General features: G+C 36.1%; 1 protein-coding gene across 5 annotated transcripts in view; it reads left to right on the top strand.

The window, feature by feature from the left end:
* DPYD (dihydropyrimidine dehydrogenase) overlaps positions 1–26394 on the top strand; it is an 881134-nt gene that overhangs the window by 30980 nt on the left and 823760 nt on the right. For all 5 annotated transcript variants that reach the window (XM_033199100.1, XM_033199098.1, XM_033199103.1 and 2 more), the window contains exon 2: positions 14066–14176. In XM_033199100.1, coding sequence (XP_033054991.1) covers positions 14066–14176 — 111 coding nt within the window. The remainder of the gene's footprint in view (positions 1–14065; positions 14177–26394) is intronic.

Raw genomic sequence — 26394 nt, forward strand, 5'->3', positions numbered from 1 at the left:
AGAACCAAAGACAAAAACCACACGATTATCTCAATAGATGCAGAAAAGGCCTTTAACAAAATTCAACAGCCCTTCATGCTAAAAACTCTCAATAAATTCGATATTGATGGAACGTATCTCAAAATAATAAGAGCTATTTATGACAAACCACAGCCAATATACTGAATGAGCAAAAACTGGAATTATTGAGGCAATAATTAATAGCCAACCAACCAAAAAAAGTCCAGGACCAGACAGATTCACAGCCGAATTCTACCAGAGGTATGAGGAGGAATTGGTACCATTCCTTCTGAAACTATTCCAATCAATAGAAAAAGAGGGAATCCTCCCTAACTCATTTTATGAGTTTATACTCCCTAACCCTTCTAATACTGGCATAAGAAAGGGATGTCCTCTCTCACCACTCCTATTCAACATAGTGTTAGAAGTTCTGGTTAGGGCAATCAGGCAAAAGAAAGAAATAAAGGGTATTCAGTTAGGAAAAGAAGAAGTCAAATTGTCCCTGTTTGCAGATGACATGATTGTATGTTTAGAAAACCCCATTGTCTCAGCCCAAAATCTCCTTAAGCTGATAAGCAACTTCAGCAAAGTCTCAGGATAGAAAAATCAATGTGCAAAAATGACAAGCATTCTTATACACCAGTAACAGACAAACAGAGAGCCAAATCATGAATGAACTTCCATTCACAATAGCTTCAAAGAGAATAAAATACCTAGGAATCCAACTTACAAGGGATGTAAAGGACCTCTTCAAGGAGAACTACAAACCACTGCTCAGTGAAATAAAAGAGGACATAAACAAATGGAAGAGCATACCATGCTCATGGATAGGAAGAATCAATATTGTGAAAATGGCCATACTGCCCAAGGTAACTTATAGATTCAATGCCATCCCCATCAAGCTACCAATGAGTTTCTTCACAGAATTGGAAAAAAACTACTTTAAAGTTCGTATGGAACCAAAAAAGAACCCACATAGCCAAGTCAATCCTAAGCCAAAAGAACAAAGCTGGAGGCATTACACTACCTGGCTTCAAAGTGTACTACAAGGCTACAGTAACCAAAACAGCATGGTACTGGTACCAAAACAGAGATACAGACCAATGGAACAGAACAGAGCCCTCAGAAATAATACCACACATCTACAGCCATCTGATCTTTGATAAACCTGAGAAAAACAAGAAATGGGGAAAGGACTCCCTATTTAATAAATGGTGCTGGGAAAACTGTCTAGCCATATGTAAAAAGCTGAAACTGGATCCCTTCCCCTTACATCTTATACAAAAATTAATTCAAGATGGATTAGAGACTTAAATATTAGACCTAAAACCATAAAAACCATAGAAGAAAACCTAGGTAATACCATTCAGGACATAGGCATGGGCAAGGACTTCATGACTAAAACAGCAAAAGCAATGGCAGCAAAAGGTAAAATAGGCAAATGGGATCTAATTAAAATAAAGAGCTTCTGCACACCAAAAGAAACTACCATCAGAGTGAACAGGCAACCTATAGAATGGGAGAAAATTTTTGCAATCTGCTCCTCTGACAGAGGACTAATAACCAGAACCTATAAAGAACTCAAACAAATTTACAAGAAAAAAACAACCCCATCAAAAAGTGGACAAAGGATATGAACAGGCACTTCTCAAAAGAAGACATTCATACAGCCAACAGACACATGAAAAAATGCTCATCATCACTCGCCATCAGATAAATGCAAATCGAAACCAAAATGAGATACCATCTCACACCAGTTAGAATGACCACCATTAAAAAATCAGGGAACAACCGGTGCTGGAGAGGATGTGGAGAAATAGGAACACTTTTACACTGTTGGTGGGACTGTAAGCTAGTTCAACCATTGTGGAAGACAGTGTGGCGATTCCTCAAGGATCTAGAAGTAGAAACACCATTTGACCCAGCCATCCCATTATTGGAGATATACCCAAAGGATTAGAAGTCATGCTGCTATAAAGACACATGCACACGTATGTTTGTTGCGGCACTATTCACAATAGCAAAGACCTGGAATCGGCCCAAATGGCCATCAGTGACAGACTGGATTAAGAAAATGTGGCACATATACACCATGGAATACTATGTAGCCATAAAAAAGGATGAGTTCATGTCCTTTGTAGGGACATGGATGCAGCTGGAAACCATCATTTTCAGCAAACTATTGCAAGAACAGAAAACCAAATACCGCATGTTCTCACTCATAGGTGGGAATTGAACAGTGAGATCACTTGGACACAGGAAGGGGATCATCACACACTGGGTCCTATTGTGGGGAGAAGGGGGAGGGATAGCATTAGGAGATATACCTAATATAAATGACGAGTTAATGGGTGAAGCACACCAACATGGCACATGTATACATATGTAACCTGCACATTGTGCACAGGTACCCTAGAACTTAAGGTATAATGGAAAAAAAATACAGTATGCGTTATCACATTTTATATATATTTGATAACTCCTTATAAGTGTTTTCATTTGACACTATTTCTGAAATCCTATAATAACATGCAAACTGTATATATATAAAGTTTATATGTTATTAATGTTTTGCTATTTAAATTGTTTAAAGACTAAAGATATATAATTAATAGCTAGTGTTAAATTATTTGGTAATATTGTTTTTCTTTTCTTAAATTAAGCAATACGTTAAAATATTTCCTTTGGTTATTCTGACGTTTCTTCTTGGTAAAATGATACAGTCAACGTGATACCGTTTGAACTCTTAGGCTAAAGGTGTCTTTAAGTTGATGCCCAATATTAATAGTATTTGCATACTTCCTCAGGTGGTAGAATCCTTTCCTTGTCTGTTATGAACTGTTTATGTTCCTTCAAAATTCATATGTTGAAGACTTAACTTCCAATGTGTGGTATTTGAAGATGGAGCCTTTAGAAGGTAACTAGGGGTAGATGAGGTCATGAGGGTGAGACCCTCATAATGGTATTAGTGCTTCTTATAAGAAGAGACTACAGAGAGCTTTCTCTCATTCTCACTCGCTCTCTCTGCAACATGATCACACTGCAAAAAAGGTGGCTGTCAGTGAGTCAGAAAATGGAAAAGGATTCTTACCTGGAACCAAATTGTCAGGCATCTTGATCTTAGACTTTCCAGCCTCAGACTGTGAGAAATAAAGATCTGTTGTTTAAGCCACCCAACTTATGGTATTCCGTTATAAAAGCCTGAACAGACTAACTAAATCATCTACAGAATTAGTCACTACCTTTGGCATGCTCTATTCTGTATTAAGAATTGTGAAGTTAATACCAGATGTTATTATTCTTATGTTTGAGTTGTCAATTTTTTGGGAAGACAATAAAAAGGCTTTTTTTTTCTTCATTTAGAGATCATTTAGGCACCTGTTGTGTGGTGTGTATTTTAGAAGTGAAGGAGAGTCACACACTGGGCCTTGCAAAGACAGACAAAGAGCTTCCTCTGTCTGACTGACTTTACCTTGTTGAGTGTGAGAGTGACATAATAGACGTGATATTTTAAAATGTGTAAACTATTTGTGTTAACTATATGCTCAGTAGAAGTGAATCAAATATTGCAGGCAATATGATGAGCATTCTGAAGGGATTCATTTGTTTTCAGTTGGTAACATTTTTTGATGTTTTACAAATTCATCATTTTTCATCTGACATGCCCTTCCTGGGAAGGAAATGTGATGTAAATTTACCTAAACATGTTGGGACCAAAGACCCATGAGTTATATACAGTTCTATGGATTATAAAATGATACCTACATTGCTGTATATATGCAATGGATATTAAAATCTGTTTTTGAATTTCATAACCCTTCCACACTGCCATATTAATTTGTGAAAAGCATATTGTATTTTCAGGCAGTCTGCCTTTGAAATTGCAGGGCTTAGGGCAATGATAAGTTCAGAGACCCATGACTCAGTTGGTGATTTGGTTTCCTCTGAGATACATCTCTATTTTTTGTATTACCTTATTTATAGATACTTTCTTACCTATTGTCTTCATCCTTTTTCTATATTCCTCTACTTTTAAAAATGATTCCCATGTATACATTCAGAATTGACAATATAGGAATATGAATATACATTGGGCTAATAGTGGCTAAAACCTAGTTCTATTTCATACATAGCTAACATGTGGTAAGCACTTACTGCCTGCACCACTCTAAACATCTTTTGCATTATCTTAGTCAATCATCAAAACAACCCTATGGGGTAAGTACTGTTACTAAATCACCATTTTACAGTTGAAGGAGTAGAGAACTTGAGAGTTTAAATAACCAACAAGAATAGTAGTGCTAAGATAGAAACCCAAATTTAATTTCAAACACTATGCATATTGCTTAGTGAATGCTTAACAAAATGAAAGTTGTAAGATTTGGGACTATCAGAGATTCTTTCCTTCATACATTTTTAATAAATGGCAGGGAGTTACCCACTGTGCATAAGGGGAAAATTAGCCTTTGTACAGAGCTAGTAAAATGGGAAAAAAAGTAAGATAAGTTACTTGGAAAAGTAGAACAACCTAGGGGCTTAGAAACCTGTGTCTGGGTGAAGAATGGAAGTACATTAAAAAAATTATTAGGTAAATGTAAATCTTTGACCAGGACTGATTACCATGCATTTCTAAAATTTGTAGACTCTAAGGTTGATTGTATCTCAAGTGTGAACCTAGGATGCAAAATAAAGCCACATTCTCTCTCTTCTGTTCCCTACCTAGCAGGAGATGGGCCATATCAGTTCTGAGCTTATTCAAGAACCAAAGGTACCTCTGTGAATTTGTAAGATATTAATTAAATCACTCTACACTACTATGACTAATGAGAGACATGGAGAAAGGTTGGATGATTGGCTGAGACTGGGGCTTTTACACAAGAGACTGTTAAGCAAATAAACTGAAAAATTTAGTTCTCCGCTGACCAGCCTTTGTTAGATTGTTATCTGGATAAGGCAACGAATACTCATCAAAAACATTAATCAATAGATATTTCTGTTTTTCTGTTAGCTGAGAATATTTATTGATAAAAAATTGGCAGCACAGTTCAGTGTTATATTGAAATCAAAGTATTTATGCCCAATTATGAAAGAAATGGGAAAAACATGTTTATTATTATCGTTGTTTACTTGATGCATTGGAAAGTAGGAAATAACTTATAGAGAACTTAGAATAAGCCATTAAAGAAAAATTTAAGCATGATTTAAATAAGACAAAACTTAATTTATCATCTTAAGCATGTAAGTACAAAATGTCAGCAACATGTGTATCGTTTTAATAGCTCAGAATTATAGTAAGTAATTACCAGTATTGAATAGGAAAAATTTGTTTATAACTTCAAATGCAAAGGATAAAGGAAGCTTAATGGTATACTATGTTTGGATAATTACTATTGTGATGTAAAACAAAACCACATGTTAAGAAAGAAGATATGTTGGTCAAGTAGCTTCCTGCAATTGGAATTCAAGCTCTTTAATACTGAAGCTCCAATGTTTTAGGCCTAAAATTTGGTGATTTTATTTGTGACATGAAGGCCTGTGATTGTAATCAATACAGGCTTCTCTTTTTTGCCCTCAGTGGTAATATAGAAAAACTCTCTTTAGATGTGTAATTGTAGTTTGTATGTTTCAGCATTCTACTGCTTCATAGAATAGTGTTAACAGACCAAACAGTGACAGTATATAACTCTCAATTTAATTTATACTTGGCTCTGGATAATATTCTATCATTTCTTAAACTAAATAAAATTAGTACAGTTAAATTTTTTTCTAATTTTGTTTTTCTGCCTTTAGAAGAACCAGTATTTCTTTATTGTGTTACTGAAAATGTTTGGTAAAGTCAAAGGTCACATTCTTTGATGAGAGAAAAATCTCCCTGTATAAGTAATATACCCTGTATCTGAAAGGGTTAATGTGCTGCTTAAAGTGCTCAATTTATCCAGAGAGGGGACCCTGTGACCTGTTGGAACCTGGCTTTGGCCATTTCTTGGGAAAAATGCAATTTAGAACTCTCCTGTATTATCTGCCAGCTGCTTAGTTATTGATGATATTGACTTTTAGTTTTTAAAAGTCTTGCTTTGGAAAATTATTTTTAACAGCTCTGAACCACTCATGTCTTGTATTTTTATTTTATATCACATTTCATTGGGGATATTATTAAGCCAAATTTTTGGTAAGGGTTTTCCACAATTCAATTTATTTTTACCCAAGATCCATTAAATTCAACTCACTGCCTTTTCACAAAAGATTTTAACCCAATATTTCATGTTATGTTATGCTTTCTACTTATACTATGTGAAAGAAAAGTAGCTGTGATAAGTAGCCAATAAATTACATTCAGAATGTTTATTCTCAAAAGTTATATTACTATGCTGACATAGATAAACATGATCATTTATCACAATATGGAATATGGAAATGAAAACTAAAATAAATGCAGCCATCTTTCTTGCATGTTACCTGGTTTGTTTGCTTTAAATGCTAGAATAACTACTTTAAAAAAATGTATCTTTGTATTTCTCAATTTGAATTAATAGATGAAATTAGTAATGGTTGAAAGCTGAATAGATAAACAAACATTATATTCTGGAATAAGAAAATGTTTTCACTTTTTTCTATAAGCATGAGATTACTTGAATCTTCTAATATTGGCTTTGTAAAATAGGTTGTTTTAGTATTATTTCATCATAAGGAATATACCATTTAAAATTACAGCTTTATTGTATATTTTGCTTCAAAAAGACACAGATATCTAACTTGAGAGACTGAAGAAATATGATTTCTGTAATATTTAGGAGTTACTAAAAATAATCTTGTTACATTTATATTGAGCTAATAAAGGAAGTTTTAGTGCTGTTTATTAGAGTGGATAAAGTATGTGGCTAAATCGACTGAATGTAGAATTTTAATAGGATTTTATTTTTGGTAACAGCTTTATTGATATATACAGTTCACAAATCAATAATTCACCAATGTAAAATATAGAATTCAAAGTATTTTTTGGTGTATGATTCACAGTTATGCCAATATAACCATAATCAGGTTTCTTCACTCCAAAAATAAATCATATCTTTTTTATAGTAGCTGTCTCATTTCTCCCTAATCCGCCAGCCTGAGCAACCACTAATAGACTTTTTATCTCTATAGATTTGCTTATTCTGGACATTTTATATAAATGGTATCATACAATATGTCATATTTTGTAGCTAACATCTTTCACTTAGCATAATGTTTACAATATTCATCATATTGTTTTTGAATTTGCCAAATTTATTTCTGTTATTGATATCTAATTCTATTCCAATGAAGAGGGAGAACTATTTTGTATGATTTAATATTTTTAAGTTAGTGGAGACTTTGTTTTCATTTAGCATACAATATATCCTAGAGAAGATTCCATATAGAGTTGAGAAGGATGTGTATTTTGCTCTTTTAAAGTGTTATATGGATGTCTGTTAGGTCTTGTTGATTTATAGTTGTTGTTCAAATCTTCTCTTTCCTTTTTGGTGTTCTATCCATTATTTAATGTAGAGTATTGAAGTCTTTAATTAGTATTGTTTAAAGGTTTGTTTCCCTTCAAATTTGTTTGTATTTTGGGCTTGTTGTTAGGCACATATATGTTTATAATTGTTATATTTTCCTGGTAGATTGAGCCTTTATTATGATAAAATATTCCTCTTTATTTCTAGTAAATATTTCTGTTTTTTTAAAACTTTATTGTTGTAATATTAGTATGGGCACTGTAGCTTTCATGCTGCTGCTTATTTGCATGATATGTCATTTTCTATCTTTTACTTTCAACATATTTGTGTCATTGCATTTACCTGTGCTTTACTGTTGATCTTCGTTTTTTTCATGTGAATAGGAAGTTATGGTTACTTTCTGCCTGAAGAACTTCCTTTAATTTTATTTTTTTCACTATTTATTTATTTATTTATTTGTTTATGGACGGAGTTTCATTCTTGTTGCCTAGGCTGGAGTACAGTGGTGCAGTCTCGGCTCATTGTTACCTCACCTCTGGAGTTCAAGTGATTCTCCTGCTTCAGCCTCCTAAGTAGCTGGGATTACAGGCACCTGCCACCATGCCTGGCTAATTTTTGTATTTTTAGTAGAGACAGGGTTTTACCATGTTGGCCAGGCTGGTCTTGAACTCCTGACCTCAGTGATCCATCTGCCTTGGACTCCCAAAGTGTTGGGATTACAGGCATGAGCCATCATGCCTGGCCAAGAACTTCCTTTAGTAATTCTTATAAGTCGCATCTGCTCATAGCAAATTATCGCATTCTTTATTTTTCTGGGAATGGCTTTATTTTACCTTTATTTTTTGAAAGATAGCTTTGTTGGGTATAGGAGTTATGGTTTACTTTTTTTTTTTTCTTTTAGTACTTTGTATGTCTTATCCCACTTCTTTCTGGTCTCTGTGGTTGATAATGAGAAATTCACTGTTAAACTTATTGAAATTCTTTTGTACATGATGAATTATTTTTTCTTTTGCTACACTCAAGATTTTCTTTTTGGCATTGACTTTCAGCACTTTTACTAATGTTCTTTGTGTGGATCTCTTTACATTTAGCATACTTCACATTCATTAGCTTCCTGAAGGTATAGTTTTAATATTTTGTTCTGCTTTATAAAAAATTAAATTGGGCAAATTTTAAGCTGGTATAACTTCTGTATTTTCTCCTCCTTTGTCTTTTCTTCTTCAGGCAGTCCCATTACAGTATTTTGGTTTGCTCAGTGGTGTATCACATATCGTTGAGGCTCTGTTAATTTTTCTTTATTCTTTTTCTCTTTGGTCTTCAGATTGTCTTCAAGATTCTCTCTTGATCTGTCTTTAAGTTTGTTGATTCTTTCTTCTGCTAGTTCAAATCTACTATTGAACTCTAGTGAATGTTTCATAATAGCTATTGTATTTTTCACGTCCAGAATGCCTGCTTGTTGTTTTTGTTAAAATGTTTTAAATAATTTATATCTCTATATGGATATTCTGTACTCTCTAAGACATTGTCAACATACTTTCCTTGTAATGACTGGTTTGAAGTGTGTATTAGTCAGTTATCATGCTGCTATAAAGAACTGCCTGAGACTGGGTAACTTATAAAGCAAAGTAGTTTAACTGCCTCACAGTTCTGCATGTCTGGGGAGGCCTCAGGAAACTTACAATCATGGCAGAAGGGGAAGCAAACGTCCTTCTTCACATGACAGCAGGAAGAAATGCTTAACAAAGACAGAAAAGCCGCTTATAAAACCATCACATATTGTGAGAACTCACTCACTACCATGAGAACAGCAGTTTGGGGGTAACTGGCCCCATGATTCAATTACCTCCCACTGGGTCCCTCCCATGACCACGTGGGGATTATGGGAACTACAATTCAAAATGAGATTTGGGTGGGGACACAGCTGAAGCATATCAAAGTGTTAAATTTGACACGTGGACCCTATTAATGGTTGTTACTGTTGTCTGCTTTTTTTGTGTGTCTATATGGATAACACAATTCTGTTTCTCTGCATGACTCATACTTTTATAAGTTGAAGAAGGAACATCTTACATAATGTAGCTATTCTTGCTGGACATTAACTCCCTTCTAGAGGAGGGTGACTTGTTATTGGTGACTGGATATACTTTTTTTTTTTTTTTTGTGCAGAGTCTCACTTTGCTACCCAGGCTGGAGTAAAGTGGCATGGTCACAACTCACTGCATCTTTGACGTCGCTGACTCAGGCGATCCTCCTGATTCAGCCTTCTGAGTAGCTGAGACCACAGGCAATATGCCACCATGCCTGGATAATTTTTGTATTTTTTGTAGTGATGGGGATTCACCATGTTGCCCAGGCTAGTCTTGAACTCCTCAAGCCATCCGCTTGCCTCATCCTCCCAAAGTGCTGGCATTACAGGCATGACCCACGATGCCTGGCCTGGATATACTATTTAGGGATGTACATTTTCCTCTAGTATGAAACACTGATACCACTCTCACAGAGTGCAGCCTTGGATATGTGTAGTCATTCTTGGGTGTCCATGGTTTTGTCGGGTGTCTCTTTGCCTTTTTCTCTGATCTCTCTTTTAAGTTGTCTGCCTGTATTAATGTCACACCCAGATCTTAGTTCCAATGGCTTCTGGTTGATTTCTTTATTACTTTTGCTGTGGAATATGAATTGTTCCACAGTGTGATTCAGTTAAATCTGGGCCCTTTTTCAGTGGTAGTTTTTGAAGCGAGTCCTTGAGGTTTTTTGTAACTCCAGGAGAACTCATCTTATGTTTCCTTCCCTGGTTTTCCCTTATGAACTCTCTGCCTTATGGTTTCGTTTATTGTTTTCAGGAAGCTACCTCTCTCTTAATTGTTTGACATGAAGGTTTTTATTGTGTGTAAGAGTACTCTTAGATTTGAACTTCCCTGCATGCAGGTTCAAATAAAGTCAGTTCCTTTGGGGGGACCTTTCTGTTCTTATGACTTGTGTCTTCTGGGAAAAATTCTCTGGGCCACCACTCCAGAGCTGAGGGTAGTGACAATGGTCCACTTCTCTCAGAGTTACATTTCTGCTTTTATGAGCAAGGTGCTAGCTATAGGCAATAGCCTCTAGTTCTCCCAGCTTGCTGTTCCTCGTGTGCAAACTCTACCCAGTAAGGGAGGTGAGATCATGATAATCAGGGCCCTGGTGTTATTGGCTTGATTTTCCTGAGGTAGAACCTTGGCTCTTTGGGTGGAGGCTGGATGGAGTAACAGAACTCCTGACCTGTCAGCTGCACTTTAGTCTCAGCTGCACTCAGTTGCAGTTTTGTCTCTGTGTAGAATGGCGGAGAGAGAAAATGAGAAATGCTGGCATCTTACCCCTCCCTGGGAGATACCATAGCCCTCAACTAGTGGCTGGGGTGGAGCGAGCTCTGTGTTTTGAGCTATACCCATCTGAGGTAGAATGACTGTCACACTGGACTGAAATGGTGTGGGTTATACTTCAGATGCCATAGACCTTCACTCCTCTTACCAGTTTTAGTCGGTTTTCATGTATTATTATTTCTTCATTTGCTGTTTGCCTTAAGGCAAATTTCCAGAGACTTTAAAGGATTTTTATTTTTACTATTTTTGCAGTTATGTTTATTTTTATGGGTGTCAGTCTGCAGAGGTCCTTACTGTAACATTCCAGAGGTGACTTTTTAATGGTCATATTTACTGGCTTGCTCAAAACAGGGTTTGAAATTAATTTTTCATTGAGCTACTCAGGCACAAATTGATATTATTTATTTATTTATTTATTTATTTTTTGAGACGGAGGCTCGCTCTGTCGCCCACGCTGGAGTGCAGTGGCCGGATCTCAGCTCACTGCAAGCTCCGCCTCCCGGGTTTACCCCATTCTCCTGCCTCAGCCTCCTGAGTAGCTGCGACTACAGGCGCCTGCCACCTCGCCCGGCTAGTTTTTTGTATTTTTTAGTAGAGACGGGGTTTCACCGGGTTAGCCAGGATGGTCTCGATCTCCTGACCTTGTGATCCGCCCATCTCGGCCTCCCAAAGTGCTGGGATTACAGGCTTGAGCCACAGCGCCCGGCCAAATTGATATTATTTAAACATGTGGTTAAAAATGTTTCCTACCTCATATCTCAAAAAGTGACTTTTAAATATAGCCCTCATCTTTGGATCAGGTTCAATATAAGTCCCATACTCAGATGAACAGATTTCCAATTCAATTATTTTTGCATATAAACTGTGAGATCTTAAGCAGGTTACTTAACCACCCTCAATTTATTTGCTCATCCTAAGTATTGGGATAGTAGTAGCTGTTTGTAAGTTAAATTACATAATGGATGTGAAAACTTTTGAACTTTTAAACTCTAAAAACTTAAAACACAGAGGATTGTTATTACCACTTTAAATCAAATGCAGAATGAAATGAAGTGACTTTTTCTGATTTTATTCTTGTCTACGAATACTAAGTATAACATTTATTTTAGAAAGTCATTTATGATTTTTAAATTCTTCATATTAGCATGTGATACTCTTATAAAATCAGCTAAGATATCACCTAGAAAATGATTACTCTAGATATGTTGATTGTGGAATTTCAATAGTAGAGGGGGGAAATAACATTTTTAGCTTGTGTCTGGTATTAATAGTATACTTATTTTATCTGTCCATTTATTTTGGTCTTTTTGATAGTTCTCAGTGGATCTCAGCAAGAGTTCATTTTTATATGTGAAAATGATGAACATGATTCAATAATTTTTAAAGAATCATGCAATCTAGATTTGGAAGGTGATCTTGGATTTGGTCAAATCTAGTAGGAATTGCATTCTCAGGTTCCCTGTCAAATTCTTACCTATCCCCTACATGAACAAATCATGGACAGAGGGTTACTGTTGCAAATAGCCGCTGGATTCCATTTTCACTACACTTCAATTTTTAGGGTGTTGGTAGTTTAGAAAACATGTTGTATCATGCTTTTCATTTATTCTTTACTTCTGATTCAGGTGTTGCTGTATTTTGCATGTGAGGAAATCAAAGATCAAAAAGATCAATGCTTTACTCAAAGTTATAAGACTACTAGGAATTAAAAATTAGATTCATGATTTTTGAATCACTATTTTACAGGAATAAGCATATGCTACCTACCTGGTGCTGTATATCATAAACTGAAAGATTTTTAAAAAGTCAGGAATCCCTCAGCTCAAAACATGCACAGTTTAGAAGGGAAGAAAAATTCTTAAAGCAGTGGTTACTGTTTAGATTGGAATACTGTGGTAGAGATGTTTCAGTGATCTGGAACAGAAAATGGATCTAGATTATTTAGGGGTAACTTCATGGAAGAAGACGACTTTTGAAATGAACATCATTTAAAATGACTGCAGTAATGTCAGCTAGAATGATTTCTAATGCAATCTCAGCTGTCACTTTTTAATTTATATCTGAATCCAAATCTTCCTCCATTAATTTTCACAGCATTGGTTCTGTATTAATACAAAAGAAATTAAATCTCTTCCGTGTGAAAGCTCTTCACCTACTGAAATATACTGTGTCTCTCCCAGATCTTTTCTCCAGGCTTTTCTTCAGCTGTTGCATCTAACTTTTCAACACATAATCATTATTGAAAGATGGTAGGTAATAATATGAATTTGGTTAAACAGAAGCATTTGCTGCTACCATGGGTCCTCCTCTCTGGTGAAACAACAGTATGTTGTTCATTGTTGTTGATAATATTTGTTTGTTTTTCGTAAGGATTTTTTTTTTCTGGTCAAGAATTGCTTCTGTCTAATTAGTAGAAAATACAATAGGAATTACTCCATTCATATTTTGCCCAGTATTAGTCTATTAATGTAAGCTATTTGAGATCCATGCAACATTTTAAGCATATATTTTAGCTTTTTATCAATGTATAATGATATACATTGATATAACGATATCATTATATCAATAACATTATTAGATTTTTTCCTAAGAAAAGTGTATCTTCTCACTTTTTCCATATAAATTTTCGTTGTATTAGGATTTTCCCATACTGCATTTTTTTTTGAAAACCAAATATAGGATGTCTAACTTGATTTTATTAAACACGATCTTGCAAATTTGGGGTAATTCTTCTGATTTACATGTAATCTTGTGTGTGTGTGTGTGTGTGTGATTCCTAAGTTTTCTTTCCTAGCTAACGCTTTCTTTAGGGGCCTGTAGGAGGAAATCCTAGATAAAGTTTGATTTCTAAAAATGCCACCAGACAAGGTGGCTCATGCCTGTAATCCCAGCACTTTGGGAGGCTGAGGCAGGTGGATCACTTGAGTCCAGGAGTTCAAGGCTAGCCTGGGCAACATGGCGAAATCTCATCTCTACTAAAAATACAAAAATTAGCCAGGAGTGGTAGCATGCGCCTGTAGTCCGAGCTACTGGGGAGGATAAGGTGGGAGGATTGCCTGAGCCTGGAAGGTAGAAGTTGCAGTGAGCTGAGATTGTACCACTGCACTCCAGCCTGGGTTACAAAGTGAGAGAGACCTTGTCTCAAAATAAAAAATAAAATACAATAAAAATAAGTTTAAACGAATGCCAACATATTTCCATATGTTTACACATTGTTTATGTTGTCTTTAGAGCATCCTGGCTTTAAATCCTCGAACACAAACTCATGCAACTCTGCGTTCCACTTCGGCCAAGAAATTAGACAAGAAACATTGGAAAAGAAATCCTGATAAGAACTGCTTTGTAAGTACCACAGATACACTATTTCATGCTGAAAATTATCTCACTCCACACATTGTAAGACAAGATTTTACATACACTTAGAAATACAATTAGGTATTAAAGTACAGCTGTGATTTAAAAAAAAAAATTAAATATTTAATATTTGAACAAGTTTGAAAATGTATTTTTAATTACATTGCTTTAAAAAAATCTCCTGAAAACAAATTATATGCAGGTTGAGTAACCCAAATACGAAAATTCAAAATACCCAAATCTGAAACAATTCTGGTGTTAAGCATTTTCGATAAGAGATATGCAACCTGTAAATTTAGTTTGGTGCCAAAATTTCTTTTCTCAAAATCTTTAAAATTTGTCTCAAAATTGTTTTGCCTGTTGATACAGTGATACAGAAGAGTTTTCATATTAATGATATAGTCTAAATGAAGGAAGTTATAGATACACTGGTATCTGTGGACTTTAAAAATACACTCTTATAGAATATATGAACATTAGATGTTCTGTGAACATCTAATAATATGAACACCTAATATTTCCAGGTGAGGTACAGGAGCAAAACAGCATTTCTCTGAGATTACTGCTAGAACTTTAACTGTATCTAGAAGGTGATTATAGAGCTGGAACTGTGAGACCATAGATGGGATATAAGTACAACCTTAAAGGCGATGTTAGAAATTCCATCTTAAGGTTATATACATGTTTAAATTTTGAAATAAATACCTTTTTACCTGATTTTCCCAAGTTAATTTACCCCAAATTAATATTCCCAAATTAATGAGTGAGACAGTAGTATTAGCTTAACATTAGCTCTATTGGAACTTTGTATATACTTTCTTATACAATGTATGATTTCAGTTTATGTACTTCTTTCCTTCTTCTTATATCATGAACTCTTTGAGGATGAGAATTGAGGGTGTGTGCTCGTGTGCTTGTATTTATCTAATTTTTAGTTTTTCTGTCACCAGCCACAGGGCAAATTTTTTGAATGAAAAAAGAAATAGAAACAGAGAAACAATATTACATGAAAAGATCCCATAGACACTTAATTACAGACCTTGATTTTGAATTCAGTTTTTCTTGGTCCAGTTTTGGGAGCTTTGCTTTCTACCATGATGCTTCTAGTAGAGGTCTCTAAAAGGAAAACAGTGTGATCCAGGTTGTTCGAGGAATAGGCCGCTTACAAGGCATGACCCAGTATAATGATAAGAACAATTGAAGAACACTGAAAAAAGAATCTCATAATTTTTAAACTTGAAAGCCCTTAAAGACTATCAAGCCTAAATCTCTAATTTTTAAAGGTCTGAGAACTATGATCAAGAGACACTATGTGACTTCCCTAATGTCTCACATTTATAAGTTTTCAAACTATTTATGGTCAGGATTTTATTTTGAAATGGAGACTTTCTTTATTATGATTACTGTTGTTGTTATTTTATGGAATTTAGCATTTGTATCTCATAATGTGATCCTATAAATTGAGGTTATTTTATCGTTTTAAAAATAATGACCAAGGCGCAGTGAGGTCAGTTTCCTCTGTCAAATACATATTGACACAAATATTTATAAAAGCAATTTGGCAATATTCATTTGTACCTGTGATGCTGTACATAGGGATGCTATTTATACCTAGGGATGCTATAACAGGATACCACAGACTAGGTGGATTAAACAACAGAGACTTATTTTCTCACAGTTCTGGAAGTTAAGAGTCCCAGATCAAGGTGATTTCTTCCAAGACCTCTCTCCTTGGCTTGTAGATGGTGTCTTCTCCCTGAGTTTTCACTTGGGGTGTGCTTCTGTCCAAATAAGAACATCAGCTATGTTGTATTAGGACATACCCTAATAACCTCATTTTAACTTAATTACCTCTTTAAAGACTCTCTCTCCAAATATAGCTACATTTTGAGATAATGGAGGTTAGTTAGGACTTCAACATAAGATTTTTGGGGAGATATAGTTCAGTTCATAACAATAATTTTAAATTATCACTTATACCAGTAATTTATTTTCTAACAACATATCTGAAGGAAAGAATTAGGAATGTAGGTAAAGAATTAAGTACAAAGAGGAGTATCTTAGGCATTATTTATTCAGTGGAGATAAATGTAGGGGAAATCCCACTGAATTCCAACCAGTGGGTCATGGTTAAGCAAGTTAGAGTAAATTAATTCAGTGGTATATTGTGCAATCATTAAAATGTTTTTGAAATAATCTAAATAAATTCTGTCTGCATTACATGGTAAAAGGATTTAACATCACTGTATTCAATAGTGATTGTGTACACTTACACATAACCATACCTTTATATATATATCTCCACAAAGAACAAAAAAAAACTGAAATGTTAATATTGATTATATATTTTTGGCACTTTTGTATATTTCAGGTCTTCTATGAGTATTAGTATAAAAATACAATGGAAACTTTAGATCTGTGTTAAAATGATAATCTCAATTTATAAGATCAGATTTATTGCACTGATGTCTATTAGTTTGAAGGCTCTCTGTGACATTCATGAATTTCTCAGAGCAGTGAAGTTTATTCCCAAAAGTGAAATATGAAGCTAGGGTTGAAAGTTATTCTCAGTGTAGTTAAATAATACTGCTCATTTCCCATCTCTTCATGCTGGCATAAAGAATTGAATGAAAGTGTCACCAAAACATATGGTTTGTTTTTCAATTCATAAAGATCCAAGTAGGATGCCGGAACTTTTATCCCCACTAGCTGGCCAGTAACTGATGAGATATGAAAAAGTTTTCTTCTTACCTCACTGACATCTCCTATCTTGTTTTTCTTCACTTCTTTGTTGATTATTTCTCCTCTCACCCCTTAGATATTTCAGTGCCCATAGCTCAAACTCTTTCTTTCTTTTAAAATAGTCACTACATTGGTTATCTTATTATCTCCTTACTTTTAATACTATCTTTAGATTGAAGATTCCTTTATATTTCTAGCCTGCATTACTGTCTCTCAATCTATATCCATATCTATCTATATCTATATCTATATCTATATCTATATCTATATCTATGCTATATGTTTCTTATGTTTACTTACCAAAAACAGAGTTATAGTTGGACCCAACAATTGGAGAAGTTTTTCTTCAGGAACTATATAGTCCTCTCTTACTATCTGCCCTCTTCCTTCCTTTTTTCTATTTATTTGGTGCTTGAAGCATCTCTATTTCAGGCACTGTATTGAATGCTTCTCAGAGGCGAATAAAATCCAGAGAAATAAGTAGTCTAAAATCGTTTGTTAAAATAGACACAAATTTGACTTAATAGGTAAATTATAGGCTTATTAGAAAATAAGCATCTGTTTGACCTGTAAAAGTGCCTTAAGAATGGCAGTCCTGAAATTATTACCCAGGAATATCTTCACTTGGTAGTTTAATACTCTTATAGTACTAATTTGAAATTCTGACTTTAGTAGGGGATTTAAACTGGCAAACATGTTTATACTGGTTAATGAAGCATGAAGCAGTTATTTCCAGTATAGTTTAAGCAGGTGTTCCGTAACTGCTGTTTATTTTTGCCATTTTTGAAAATGTTGAACTATCCTAATTACATAAATATTTTGCACTAATTTTCCCTGAGCAATTTTTGAAGACCAGAAAATATTACAAATCAGAAAACTTATGCTGGGTGAAAATTAAAAGGAAAGGCAGTTAAAGACAGCCAATTAGCCAAGTATTAGACATTTTTTTAAAGAATTTTAGCAAATTTGTTTTAAATGCATGACACATACAAGGTGCTCAGCATAAAAAAATAAAATGAGAATAAGCTATAATATACATTAAAAATTTTCAATGCTTGTTGTGAAGTAATTCATTCAAGCTTCAGAAGCACCCTGTCAGGTAGATACTATATTTTATCATCCATTCATAGATGAGGGAACTGAAGCACATGGAAGCCTAAGAAACCTATTCACAGTTCCACAGCTAAATAGCGGAACTAGAGACTGAACCCATGCAATTGCCAGGGAGCTCTTTTAGTAGAAGTTTTTTGAATAAGGAAATAAAAGAAAATCATTGACTTATTTTCCTTGTAGATAATGAAAATAACTAAATGATATATGGGTTTTGATAAATATTTTTTTCTTGCATGAGCTTCACAATCTCAGTCACTTGTTTGTTTCACATTTATTATCTGTGCCACTTGCCACATTGGAATTCATGTGACACAGGCCTTACCAAGAAGTTCTCATGTTGTTTTGAAGACGGCTGAAATACCAATAAATAGTAATAATACTCTTTCAAAGGAAGAACAGTTAAGGAATTTTAATGATCATTGTGAGTTTATCATATTTGCCTTTAGGTTAATCAGTCTAGCTTTCAGTGTGGACGATGGATTTAATGAAAATATGGGAGGCAAGGTCTCTGGGACTGGATTTAAAAAGTTGGAAGACAGATGATGAAGACCAGAAGGGAGGATGAGCTTGAATTTATTTAGGAGATAAAACACATATGACTTGGGAGTTGACTTTATGTGTATGTTTACTTGTTTATAGCATAAGTTGAGGATAAATACTACACTCACTTTTGGATTATTTGAGGTCCTTGTGCCTGTGGATCACTGCAAAAGTTGTAGATTAGTAAAGGGTCTGGGATGGAGATAAATAATTTTTGAATCATCAGGATATACATAAATAACTAAAAGCCTAGGGGGAGAGTTACCCAGGAGGAGTGTGTAAAGTGGAAAGAGGGTGCAGGTTAGACCTTTGGGATTAGGGCAGAAATTAGGGTGAGGCAAGTGAGGAACTGGCCTGAGGTGTAATATATAAGGGGCTAACAAAAGACTCAGTAATGAAGAAAAATAACAATAATAAATATATATAGGTACACACCTTTTTCCTTTTGCCTCAGGCTCCAATGTGGCTCAGCATGGCACTGAACATAGCATGGAAAAGGCAGGCAGAGATGAGAATTTAGCTAATAAGCACTTTCAGAGGTGAGATGAGAACCACAAGAGCATAGTGGGGGACTTCCACGGAGGAAGGATAAGTTAATATGTTTTTCTAATAATATATTATTTCTTATGTTCCAAATATGGTTGATATTTATACTTTTGGAAATTATACTTAAGGTTTGTCTTGTCTGCTGGCACCATTTTTCCTTCTCAAGTTTACATGGCTAGTAAGAGATGAAATCCACTTAGTTACTACAACTAGCATTCAATCTCATTCACTCTTTGATGGATAGCCAGCTACTGGGATCTGTTAAAGTTGATGGAGAATATATGTCCCTCCATTGACATATCATATTCACAATGTGAATTTTTATTTTTAAGCTCCAAAGTAAATAAACTTTTCACCAGATACCCAGTAAGAAAGCAATACCTGTTCTACCCTTGCCTCTTGTTGTATGTTTGAAAATACTTTCTCAAGCATGAGCTTGCTTTTTTGATTGTTGACAATTATTTTCTTCCAAAAATAGACAATAATTGAAAGAGTTTCAGAAATAAAAAAATAAAAACAGATTATTTGCAACTAAATATCTCTTTCAGTATGTGAAAAATGCAGGGTTTGTGTAGAGAATACAGATATCCACATAGAAACTCATGCGTGCAGGTAACATGACCTCTTTTATTTTCTTGTAACTGAACTTAATTCTATTGTGAGTATTTGTGAGAGTGGAAACCTGTGTGTCACTTGTAGGATTCATTTTTCCCTGCTTGTCCCCCTCACCCCTTATTTCTCTAGGTGGATATCTAAATTTTACGAGGGTTGCTGGCAAGTGTGGGCTGTGAGGTAAGCCCAGCTGATTTTTCATGCCATCTTCCCACTGGTCACCATCATGGGGACTTTGGAGTCATCCTTCATTTTCATTCATTAGATCACTTTCTATCCCTCACTTCTCTACTACTTTGAAGCCGTTCTTGAAAAGATGATAGTCATTCTGATGTTCCACTCAACACTGGGGCTTAGGGAAGTTCATGGTTCAATCTGCTTTCCTAGGTCTTCGTTTGTCGATGAGTCACAGATTCTCCATCATTGATTTCCCCACACCTGGTATTTGTCAGCCCTCTGAGAGTAGCCTAAGGAGCTGGGCATTGATGCTCTTTTTCTAAGATCTGCCAATATCTCTGGGCCCTTCCCTTTCCTTTTGGTCCTCATTTTGTCTCTCTGTCCGTTAAATATTTATATAGGCTGACTGGGAAGGATGGGAGTGGAAGAAAAAGTTACTTTTAACTTATAACCCATTTCCTCCTAAATCCACTGTCAATCACTGAAGTCCTTTCAATTTTTCTGAAAACGTGACTTCTAAAATTATAAGCCCAAAAGAAACACCCTTTGTTTCTCTGCTTTCTGTAGTTGTATTCTTTCTTTCAAGAAATGAAAACCCAGTGGCCTCTCTGCCTAATAGGTATAAATTTCTAGGAGGAATGGGAAGGGATGGTAGCAAAACTACAACCACCCCATAAAGACTGATTTTGAATTTGAGTTTATCAGGAATGATGATCATCTCCTGCCCTCCATCCAGTAAGTTCTCAAATGAAGGCTGGTGGAGTAGGGAGAGATGGCAGAGTAAGTTCCTATTTGGGATGGGAAAGATTATGGAAAGGTAGGCGAAGGCAGGCAATGCCCGAGGAACCCCATGTTGGGAAGCTGGGACAGTACTTGCTTGCATGATCCTAAAACTGAGGGCCAACTTAAATTGAGTGCCACAGTGCTGCACTTACCTCACCCTGTTACTGGCCCAAAGGGCTTCTTCCACTGTCCTTGAGGTACCAGCCAGCCTCAGGACCCAGAAATGTGTCTGCAGGTTTTAAACTTCAGTAGCAACTGCAGAACCACAGTAGGGACCCAGATGGATTTGGATATCCAGGTTGAGTCAGAAGTACTTGCTGGCTCACTGTGTGGGATTTCCTGGTCATTAAATTAACTTCTGAATTGCACTACCAGTCATGATGCATTATTGGGTGTTTTGGAATGCTTGATGTGGTATGATTTTACTGTTAATAATATATTACTAAATATATTATTATTTTCCTGTCCTCAAATTAATTTAACTCAAAATTGGTAGACATTTGAATAAAGAGATCAGTTTGCCTATGGCCTCTTGATTTGAGAAAAACCCTGTATTCAACTAGTTCTACAAGTAAATTATGTAAACATAAATGGCATACATACATTTTAAAAACAATTGTCCTGTGGCATTTGTTGAGAACATTGCAATGAATTAGAAAAATAAAAGTTTATTTTGAAGTAAATGTATTTTAAGTGATCATTACTGAGCAACAGCTTTCTTATTTCTAACAAATGTTAGATGTTATTAATGTGAAATTTAGTAATTAATTTTGCATGTGTGTGTTAGGAAAATTGAAGAAAATAACATTTTAAAGAAAATGCGAGCTTAAAATTTCAGCAGAGGGAAAAAAATTAGAGAGGGAAAAATATATTGTGAAAAGTGACTACCTAGAAATCCCTTCAAGGTATAAAGCTTTAAGTAGAACAGGGATACTGAGTTTAAAACCTTACCTTGTGGTCATTTACACATATTGTAGACCTTGTAATTTTGAAGTTGAGGTGGAGTCTTTCGTTGTATTAATTCTGACATATAACAAATATTTATTTTAAAATAATAACTGGCTGCTTATACAAAGGCATTTTGGGTAGAAAGTTTAGAGTCTAGTTGTAGATTTCAAGATGGGAACAGTGGAAAATCTCAATTATGCCTCTTGATAACTGTATTCACTCCATAGTTTTAATGCCCATCTATGTGTTAACAGCTGAATGGATATCTCCATCCAAGATCCCGTCTGTATCCAGATGCTTCTTAAGATAGTTCCACCTGGATATTGTATTGGTTTCTCATTATTACTATGTCAAAGACCAAATTATTCATGCCTGTTCTGCCCAGATTTTCTTTTGTTATGTTGGTAGCAAAAATAATCACTTTGTCATCTAGGCAAGAAAATTCAGGGCACTTCTTGACGCTAAAAATGCTATTATCAACAACACTGTATTATAACTAACATAGAATAAAAGAAGACAATTAAATGTATAACATGCATTCATTTAATGTTTTTATGCCACTTGGATTTCATTTCTGCATGGAACAATGAATCAGTATGGCATTTTGGAACTTGCCATATTTACCATGTTTGATCAATTCTCTGATGCATATTTTATCACACTTTCACATCTCTGGAATTAAGATTCATTTTATAGTTAATCTGATAAGAAAGTTTGTATCAGTTTATTTAGCAGTATTTTTTGTTGTTAGTGTATAAAAATGGCATATCTTAACAGTCTGTGTTGTCTTAGCTCTATAAAATAAAGCATGTATGGAGAGAAGGCAGAAAATATTTTGACTAAAGCAAATGTTCTCCAATTTTTATTAATGTTGTTGGTAGATCTGATAGCTTTTCATAGCGCTGGAAATTCATGAAAAGGAAACTCATTGAAAATAAAAGCATAGGTATATGGACAGTGGTCCTAGTAACTGCAAGAATGCAGTTCAACTTAGTTTAGGATAATTTTCTCTTGTATTTCCAGAATAAAAAGCAATTCCTCTGAGATCTGAATCACATCATTTTTAAGGATTCTCAAATATATTATTTCCATGTCCCAAATTAATTTAACTGAAAATTGGTAGACATTTGTATAGAAAGATCTGTTTGCTTATGGCATCTTGATTTGAGAAAAACCCTGTATGCACCTAGTTCTGCAAGTAAATTATGTAAACATAAGTGGCATAAATGTTCATGATCTGTAAAATATTTGTAGTTCTCCTTCCTTATGAATTTATGATATATTTATCGTACCCAAGGCATTTTTGAGTATCTGATATAAATGCCTAATTTAGATTACATGATTCAGTTTCTCATATATTCTTTCCATCTCTGTGCTGAGAAGCAAATACATTACCCTTATTTTTTCTGAAGTTCTAACAAAGGATTAAGCTGTGTGACACAGTGCTATACTCTGTAACAGTATCTCAAGTAATAATGGTGATAATGGTGATGATGAAGACAATGAGGATGGTGGATAGTGTACCAGGCTCTTTATAATAACTAAATTTGTTGATGAACAACTCTATGAAGCAAGTATTACTTCATGCATTTACTCCTTATACTCCCTCTCCTGCTTTAATTTTCTTCATAGAACATATTGCCATCTAACATACTATTTTTCATATTTTACTTGTTTGGTTGTTTAGTTATTTTCTCCCCATGAGAATGTAAGGTCTATGAAGACCTGTTTTGTTCACAACTGTCTCTTCATCTCCTGAAATAGTGCCAGACATATAAAGTATGCAATAAATATCAATTAATTGAATATTTACTGAGTTCTCAGTGTACGTTAAATACTGCTTTTGGTGCTGAGAATGCAACCGTGTACTTTACTCTCCCAGAACTTATATTCTGGTGGATGAGAATTATTATTGTTATTTTGTTAATTATTATAATTATAATCCTCTTTTTATTAATGGGAAATATGAAGCTTGGAGGAGATAAATGAGTTGCTCAATCTACACATATATAAAAATGTATTTTGATATTATTTTGAAGAACTTTTATATAAGTTTTTTCTACTAATATACACCTAGATTTCTATAAGAGTACAAAGTGTAGCTGGGCGCGGTGACTCATGCTTGTAATCCCAGCGCTTTGGGAGACTGAGGTGGGCGGATCACGAGGTCAGGAGATCGAGACCATCCTAACATGGTGAAACCCCATCTCTACTGAAAATACAAAAAATTAGCTGGGCGTGGTGGCAGGCGCCTGTAGTCCCAGCTATTCGGGAGGCTGAGGCAGGAGAATGGCGTGAACCCAGGAGGTGGAGCTTTCAGTGAGCCGAGATTGTGCCACTGCACTCCAGCCTGGGCGACAGAGTGAGACTCCACCTCAAAAAAAAAAAAAAAAAAAAAGTGTACCCTGAAATAGCAAGTAAAATATGAAGCTACGGATTGGTTTCCATTGTTTTTATATATACATATATGTATGAAGTATGAACTCTGAGTATCATCTCCTGAACATTTTGGGTATTAATTCAATTGGTGGAAATGTTACCTTCCAGAGTAATGAACCCACTTAAAGAATTAATTTTTTGCATCACATTTTTCGTTATTTCTATAACACCACTACATATAAATTATTTCACTTTTAGACTTATATAGTATAAATATTTTAATCTAAATTGTACATATGTATTAATTACTAAATATTAATGGAAGATCTAACATGTGCCAGCTACTGTGATAAGTCGTGGGAAAGGGACAAAACGGTTTTTGCCCAGACAACTAACTGGGAATTTGCACAGGTGTTAACCTAATTTTGTGTCTGTAATCTCGCTGACTTTAAGAATAAAGCCGCAGACCCTTGCAGTGAGTGTTACAGCTCTTAAAGGCAGCGCATCTGGAGTTGTTCCTTCTTCCGGGTGGGTTCATCTCTTGTTGGCTTCAGAAGTGAAGCTGCAGACCTTTGCAGTGTTACAGCTCATAAAGGCAGCATGGACCCAAAGAGTGAGCAACAGCAAGATATATTGCAAAGAGCAAAAGAACAAAGCTTCCACAATGTGGAAGGGGACCCGAATGGGTTGCTGCTGGCTGGTTGGGGCAGCCTGCTTTTATTCCCTTATCGGACCCTACCCACATCCTGCTGATCAGTCCATTTTACAGAGAGCTGATTGGTCTATTTTACAGAGAGCTGATTGGTCTATTTTACAGAGAACTGATTGGCCCGTTTTGACAGAGTGCTGATTGGTGCATTTACAATCCTTGAGCTAGACACAGAGTGCTGATTGGTGAGTTTACAATCCTTGAGCTAGACAGAGTGCTAGACAGAAAAGTTCTCCAAATCCCCACTAGGTTAGCTAGATACAACCTTAGCTAGATACAGAGTACCAATTGGTGTATTAACAAACCTTGAGCTAGACCCAGAGTACTGATTGGTGTATTTACAAACCTTGAGCTAGACCCAGAGTACCAATTGGTGTATTTACAAACCCTGAGCTAGACACAAAGTGCTGATTGGTGCTTTACAATCCTTTAGCTAGACATAAAAGTTCCCCAGGTCCTCACTAGACTCAGGAGCCCAGCTGGCCTCACCCAGTGGAACCCCCACCAGGGCTGCAGGCGGAGCTACCCGCCAGGCCCAAGCTGCGCCTGCACTTCTCAGCCCTTGGGAGGTCAATAGGACCGGGTGTCAGAGAGCAGAGGGCTGCACTCATTGGGGAGGCTCAGCCCCACCGGAGCCCACTGCGGGTGGAGGGGTGTGAGGGAGGTTGGGGCATGATGGGCCGAGGGTGTGGAGCCCTGCCCCCTGGGGAGGCAGCTGAGGCCCGGCGAGGACTTGGGCACAGCCTCGGCGGGCCGGTACTGCTGGGGGACCGGGTGCACCCTCTGCAGCTGCTGGCCTGGGTGCTAAGCCCCTCACTGCCCTGGGCCAGAGGCGCCTGCCGCCCCGCGTCCGGGCCAACGAGCCCACGCCCACGCCCTCCGAGTCCACACCCAGGCCCACGCCCGCGGGAACCGCACTAGCCTGCCAGCATAACTTGCAGCCCCAGTTGGGGCCTGGTCCTCTCCCTCCACGCCTCCCAGCAAGCAGAGTGAGGCGGCTCCGGCCTCAGCCCGCCCAGAGAGGGGCTCCCACGGTGCAGTGGTGGGCTGAAGGACTCCTCAAGAACCCCCAGAGTGGATGCTGAGGCCAAGGAGGTGCTGAGAGTGAGGGCTGCTAGCACATTGTCACCTCTCAGTCCCACAATCAGGTTTTGTCAGTGCAGTGTTCCATGAGAGTTATAGCTGAAGTACCATAGCCTGGTCTCAGGATTCAAGGTTGGCCTTCCCGAGGAACCAGAATTTAAATAGAAAATAAAGATGAAGGAAGAAAGAAAGGAAGGAAAAAGAGGAATTTCAGGAGAGTAGAAAACTTGTATCTGAAAGTCTGAAGATGGGGGAGCATACCGATTGAAGTTAAGGTACTAAAACAGTATCAGTACTGCATGGCTGAAGTCATAGACTGGAACATGAAGGAAGGTATCAAGAGATGATGCTGAGGACCTCTCCACAGAGTAGTGACAATGATGATGATGATAAATATTTTTTTCTAGAGAAGTTCTGTAGTCCGGTTATTTCACTGATAAGTGCATATTATATGTTTAAAAGCACATTCTTTGTGATATGCTGTAATTTAGAGTTTATATATATATTAGTATCCCTCTTTAAAAGTATGTGTTTTCCTAGTGCTTCATTCCACACATGGACTAGTATTGTCAGA

This window comes from Trachypithecus francoisi, unplaced genomic scaffold (assembly GCF_009764315.1).
Source record: "Trachypithecus francoisi isolate TF-2019V2 unplaced genomic scaffold, Tfra_2.0 Lachesis_group5, whole genome shotgun sequence".
NCBI classification, from domain to species: domain Eukaryota; kingdom Metazoa; phylum Chordata; class Mammalia; order Primates; family Cercopithecidae; genus Trachypithecus; species Trachypithecus francoisi.